This window comes from Lontra canadensis, unplaced genomic scaffold (assembly GCF_010015895.1).
Source record: "Lontra canadensis isolate GAN:19392208 unplaced genomic scaffold, GSC_riverotter_1.0 scaffold127, whole genome shotgun sequence".
Classification (NCBI taxonomy): Eukaryota; Metazoa; Chordata; class Mammalia; order Carnivora; family Mustelidae; genus Lontra; species Lontra canadensis.
The window spans coordinates 3441371-3448226 of record NW_022631121.1 but is presented as its reverse complement, the minus strand read 5'-3'; the positions used below and the strand labels follow the sequence as shown (position 1 = coordinate 3448226).

The 6856-nt window shown below is 41.5% G+C and overlaps 1 protein-coding gene across 1 annotated transcript in view; it reads right to left on the bottom strand.

Annotated features, from left to right (window-relative positions):
* Positions 1 to 4407: 4407 nt before the first annotated feature.
* LOC116857849 (melanoma-associated antigen B5-like) overlaps positions 4408 to 6856 on the bottom strand; it is a 3338-nt gene continuing 889 nt past the window's right edge. Inside the window, exon 2 of the mRNA XM_032842307.1 lies at positions 4408 to 5635. Within this exon, the coding sequence (XP_032698198.1) occupies positions 4546 to 5628 (1083 nt within the window). The 5' untranslated portion in view covers positions 5629 to 5635 and the 3' untranslated portion in view covers positions 4408 to 4545. The remainder of the gene's footprint in view (positions 5636 to 6856) is intronic.

Below are 6856 nucleotides of genomic sequence, written 5' to 3'. Positions count from 1 at the left end.
GAGCTTGGATTCCTTATAAATATATATTGTCAACACTAGGGTGACCCCTGAAAAGATGTTTAAAAATTGAGAATTTATATGCTAAGAAAGGAGAGAAATGGCATCATAAAAAATGTCTGATTTTTTCCAGTTTTACTGATATGTGATTGACAAATACACATTGTGTTTATTTAATGTGTGCAGTGTGATGTCTTGGCATACATTTATCTTGTGTAATGATCCCCCCCAATCAAGTTTATTAACCTTAAAAATTGCAAAAGACAGAAAAAGAGCATAAGTCAAAAATAAGAAAATAGAAAAGGGTCAATAAATAGAAAACAATAACAAATATGGTAGATATTAATAATAATTTTGAACTGAATATCAACAAACTGAAAACACCAGTTAAAAGATTGAATATCTGTATGATCAACAAACAAATATCAATTGGATGTTGTTTACAACAAACCCACCTTAAATATAAAGACACATGGATTAAAAGTTAAGGAATGAAGAAAGATATACCATGGTATTATTAACCAAAGGAAAATGGGAGTAGGTGTATTAATTTCACACAGAGCAAAGCTCAGATCAAGGAAAGTTATCAGGGCTAGAGAAGGGCATTACATAATAAAGTGTTAATTCTCCAAGATTACATAACAGTATCTTAATGGCTATGTGCCTAAGAACAGAATATCAAAATGTATGAGGCAAAAATTGTAAGAAAAAGTAGATGAATCTGTGAGAATAGTTGAAGACTTCTGCAACTTTATGTATCAGAAATGAAAAGATCCAGCAGGCAGAAGATCAATAAGGACATAGTTGACTCATTAGTATCATAAGTCAATTGGATATGATTAACATCTATAGACTACTTCATCCGTCTGCAGAATACATATTCTTGTCAAGCTCGCATGGGACACTCACCAAGATGAACCACATTCTGGGCCATAAAGCGCATCTAACAAATACTTAAAAAATGGAAATCGTGTAGTTTCTATTTCAGACAATAATGGAATTAGACTTGAAATCACTAACAAAATGATGACTGGAAAATCTCCAAAGCATGAAGGTTAAATAAAACACTAATAAATTACACGAGTGTAAAAAGAAAACGCAAGAGAAATTTTTAAAATGTATCTTGTATCAAGTAAAATGATAAGATAACTTACCGAAAATTGTACAGGTTTTGTTATGCGCATGAGATAATAGGACTTTACACAGTGTATTACAATGCAGTGAAAAGGAGTCAAGAACGCCTACCTTACCTCAGCCAATGGAAAGTTTCTTCATAGTTTATCCAGGATTCAAAAGCCATTTTCACTCCAAGTTTGTTTCTCAGTCTTTCAACACTTCATGTGAAGAACTGGCCCACTCCCACAGTCTTAGCTCACATTGCTAAACCTGAACTTCAGTCTCATTGAAAAAGTGCAGTTTTCCAAACATAACATTTCCTCCTACCTGCCACCTCACTGTGCTCATCTGGACTCCAACACCCCCCCCTTAATTTAAGTATTTATTATTTGAGAGAGAGAGGGAGAAATGCATTAAGTATGGGGAAGAGCAGAGGAAAAGGGAGAGGGAGAGAAGGGGACTCCGTGCCGAGTGAGGAGACTAATGCAGGGCTTAATCCCACAACACCGAGATCACAACCCCAGCTGAAATCAAAAGTTGGAGGATTAACCGACTGAGCCATCCAGGTGCCCCTTTTCACTCTCTTTTTAATTGTCCTTCTAGTTTACTATAATACCTTACTATCATCCTTATAAGATTATTGCTCCTAGACATCCTCCCCACCCCACCCCCAAAATCCTAGTATCTCCAGCAATGGCAGAGTGTATTTCTGAGAGCAGATGCCTGATTAATATTAAGAGAATAAATGAACATATTTTCCAATTTATTTAAGATTTAATTTCTTATAAATTCTTAAGCAAATCCAGGTATGTGTCATTAAGTTTTACTGAACAACAGTCTAGACAAGATAAGGAAGATAGGAATTGATAATCTTTTACTTTATTTTGCTCTTTTTATTGATCCAGATAATATTCCTATGGAGTTATTTTATATTCCCAAAGTAGCACCTATTCTGATGCCCTGTTGTCCTGTTCTGGATTCAGAATAATTGGGAAGGTCTTCCAATTTGATTTACAAAGTACAAAAACTTACTTGTAAACTTGATACACGTTAATAAATGTGTGAAGAAAATGATTCATAAATTTATATGCAGAAGCTATTTAAACCATCTATTAAAAGGTTTAACATTTGGAGAAGGCAATCTCAGGTGTGTTGAGAGAGAGAGAAAGAAGTGAAGATCTCCATATTACCACGTAAACACCATATAAAGATGATATGGTGAAGCAAGTGACCGCCAAGGAGTTGGAATGCTCTAAGTTAGGGCACAAGCAGTTAATACAGGTTTTCTGCTCCACTAAGAACAGCGAGCAGCCATCAGAGGAGGCCACAGCGAAGAACTGTTCAGAAGGTCAGGTTCCAGAGTTGGAAGGAGGGCACATTGGGAAGTCCCAGGTGAAGGATGCTGTAATGACTGAAGTTGCTGGAACTGGACAAAATACCAGGTCTGGGGCAGAGTTAGCTTTCAGTAGGATCCTAGAAAAAGGAAATGAAGGATAATCTCCAAATTATGATTTATTGTTATGTTTACTTTCCCTTCAGTAGGCCTGCTTTCAGTACTTTGAGTTCAAATGCCTTTGTAGTACCTGAGAAAAATTTTGGTATAGTGCGTATATAAGGTCTGTCTTACATTGGGAGAAGTGGAACCATGTGGCCTTTAGGCAAATTCAAGCCAGGTGTCTAGTCCCAGCTCTGATATGGACCATTCTTGTAAACTTGAGAAAATTGCAAGTTCTGCATCACGCAAGTGAGTTTGGTAAACTCTTTCATTTGGAATATATACACATAACCACATGACAAGATGACTAGCAAATATTACCCAGTATTTTAAAAATGGTAATTAATATTATTTTGATCCCAATTATACCACCCACCCCTCTTGTTATTTTTTTTTTAAATCCAGAAAGTATCAGAGAATATGCAGTATTCTCAGACAAAGAACACAGGCAACCAAAAATTTGCCCTAGCTAGTAAAAGTAACTACATTTTCCCTATTAGATCATATGTCATTTAATTCAGGAATGGAGTTGTTTTTCTCAGTTGGATGCAACTCAGGTTCCTACAATTGGTCTCAAGGTACAGGCCCTCCATCCCTTCTAAGTGTCCTCCCAAATGACCTCTGTTAACATTCATTACACCCTTAACAAGAGCTAGCCCTTGCTCAGAGTTTGCCAAATTATATTCAAGATAATCTAATTAAAATGCCCTTTTAATGGAGCAGGCTCTGGCTCTCCCAACTCAGGGCAAGCAGTGCCAGCACGGTGGCATCCCACCTGAAGGGGCTCTCACCCTTCTTTCTTTTTCTTTTTTTTTTTTAACTTTAAAAAAAAATTTATTTATTTGACAGACAGAGATCACAAGTAGCCAGAGAGGCAGGCAGAGAGAGGGGTGGGTGGGGGGGAAGCAGCCTACCTGCTGAGCAGAGAGCCCAATGCAGGGCTCCATCCCAGGACCCTGGGATCATGACCTGAGCCGAAGGCAGAGGCCTTAACCCACTGAGCCACCCAGGCGCCCCTCTTACCCTTATTTCTGAGAAACTTCATGAGGATGTTGTGCATAGATTACCTACTTTGCCTGCTGTATTCATCTGCACTGAAATAAGAACAAATGACACCTTCCTTTCCTGTCCCAGATGGTGACTTCTCTTTGGTTTACCCATAATCCCAAAGTAAACTGGTAGCACCAGTTTTCTGTTATAGACTGAATGTTTGTGCCCCATCCCACACACACACCCCCCCACCAAAATTCATATGTTGAAGCCCTAACACCTAATCTGAAGGTAATTGAAGGTGGACACTTTGGGAGATAATTTGGTTTAGATGAGTTCATGAGGATAGTGTCCTGCAATTCTCAAGTGTAGCACTGAGGAGTCTGGCCTCTACCCACCAATTCCACAACCTCAGCTAGCCCACCACACACCAGAAATGAAAATTAGATCCCACCGAGGGCTGGCAAGTTTCTAAAGTTCCAAACCGCATTGCTCAGGAAATTTCCACTTAATTATTCTCACAATGATTACCCTCCTCCTTACCCATTCCTTTGACAGATAAGTCTGTGGGCCACAGAGGATATTTCATCAGCTTACTTGTATGAATGAAGCTCAAAGTCTTTTTAAAATTCTGTGAGTAGAGGCTAGGTTTCCTTTATACTCGCGTCCGCACTCCTAACACTAAGCTTTCCCGTGAGCAGATACTCACTGTGTGACGAACAGAACAGCCAATAAACACAAAGTATAATTTCTTAAGATTTAATTTCTTTCTTGAACAAACTAACAAAACTGAAGTGTAAATCCTTTAATTTTATAACGCTAAAGACTAAAGGGAACAAGTAAAAACTCGAATAACCATGTTTAATTTTTTTTTTCTATTCCATTATGCTTACTACTTTACTATGGGATTCTTTCACATTGCTAATAATATAATCCCTATTGTGAATTTATGTTTTCTTATCTTGAGGATAAGAGACCTCAGATTTCACTAGGGGTGGGAAGATATTCTGGAACATGGGCCTGGAAGGTACAAGGACTTTGGCAATAGTGCCAGCCCTGACCATGGCTTTGGTTTGGACTTGCTTTTCCTCATCTTTCAGAGCTTCTTCATAATAGGATGGGAAAGCGCTGGGGATGGTATCGTTAACTTTTGCCAGAAATTCCAGGACTTTCATCTTGCTGGTTTCAGCTTGGGCTTTCGGACCCCACAGGAACTCGTAGCGTGGAGGATCACTGTTGGCCACCTGGCGGTATTCTAGATACTCCAGACGCACCAGATCTTTGGTGATGAGCTTTCTGGGCTCTCCATAGATGAAATGCTTCCTCCCAGCAAATACTCGCATCATACCCAGGAATTTCCAGATGTCTTCCTCAGCAGCGCAGTTGCCCTTCATGAAGATCATTCCCAGGATATTCATCAGGAGACCGGTCTTGGGTAGCCCCCTACCAGCTCGCACCCTCCCATTGTTGGGGAGTTTGAGCTTGCTGATGAGGTCGTAGGATTGTTTGGTTGAGTCGATTTCCTTCAGATCAACTGCAAAGACAATCTCAATGCGCTCAGAGGCTTTCTTGAGGATCTCAGGGAATTGGTCTTCGTAATTTTGGCCGATAATCTTCAGCATGTCTTCCTTCAAAATGGGTTGTTTCATTTTATACTTGTACAGAAGGAACTGCTCCAGCAAGCCAGGCTTCCTGATTAAAGAATCTTCACCTGCACTCTCAGTGTAGTATGGGACCTCAAAGGGGCTTGCTCTATCCTCATCTTGGCTGTTGGAATCTTCATCAGATCTAGTGCACATATTGGCTTTAGAAGTAATGGTGATGGCTTGTGCTCTTCGACGCCCCTGAAAAGTGCCACTTGACCCAGCAGGAGGCAGACTCTGGGTAGTATCTTCACTCTGAGGAGGAGAGGAGGAAGTGGACTCCTCTTCCACGGCTACTGTGGCCCGAGCCCCCTCACCCTGAGCCTCAGCTCGAGCCTGGCAGCGTTTCTCAGAAGCCCGGAGCTTACTCTTCTGTCTCCGAGGCATGATGACACTAGAGTGTCAGGCAAGAGATCAGGAGACACGGACCCCTGAAGGAAAGAGAATGAGCTGATATGAGCACCTTCAGTAGGAAGATTCCACCTTGGCTTTAACCAAGGCTGCCTCTGCAGGTTTACTTGAGGGTACTGCTCCAGGAACCCACAAGGTTCCTGTTCTAGTCAGCCTGTCCCTTGAGAACCCTACAGAGGAAATTAAAGGGAACCTTAGACTGCTATCTGCCAGCCCTGCCTGGGGTGTACTGGAGTGACATCAGAGGCTGCCAGTGGGGAACCTCTATTCTGGGCTGCCAGGTTTTCTCAGTTCAATTTCAAGATCATCTTGTCAACTCTCCACAGGTCCTGGGCCTACTCTATTCTATTGCTGTGAAGTCAATATCTCAAACAAAAGCCAGAGACCCCAGAGGAAGAAGTAAACTAGCAGTTTCTTACTCCCTATCCCTGTCAGGGGTCCCCAACTGAGAGCTGTGTGGAGCCCTCTCCTTCCTGGGCTGTTTTGGTCCTTATTTCTCATTCAGGGTACTCATTTGGCCTCCAGGTAGTACCTGGCACACCTCCCTTCTGCTCGCTGGTGGTTGTACCCTCACACTAAAGATCTCTTCTCTCTCAGATTTGATAATAAATAAGTGAGTGTGAGTCTCAGAACTCGAGTTCTGGGTGCCTGGGTGGCTCAGTGGGTTAAGCCTCTGCCTTCGGCTCAGGTAATGATCTCAGCGTTCTGGGATCGAGCCTCGCATTGGGCTCTCAGCTCAGTAGGGAGCCTGCTTTCCCCTCTCTCTCTGCCTGCTTCTCTGCCTACTTGTGATCTCTTTCAAATAAATAAATAAAATCTTTGGAAAAATAAAAAAGAACTCGAGTTCTGAATGCAAAGGTAAGGATCTGATTTTTTGTTGTTTTTGTTATCTTTCCAAATGACCAGTGGTCATTTCCAACTTTTCTTTGGCCCCTAGCATAGTCTGGAAATCTTCTCTCCCTGCCAATATCTCCTTACACCACCTGTGAGAATGTGGGAATTGTCTTCCCTGCCCATTGTTTTCCAAGGCTAAGAACAGGAGATGGTTTCTCTTGTACTCTCACTGTGGTTGTTCTATTCAGACGTCTTGGTCCTTACATTAACTCTTAGAAAGATCTAGAAATCCTTCTACTGCAGAGGGCAAACAATCCCTTTTAAACCAAATCTCTCACCTTCCCCCCCCCCCCCCCCCCCCCCCCCCCCC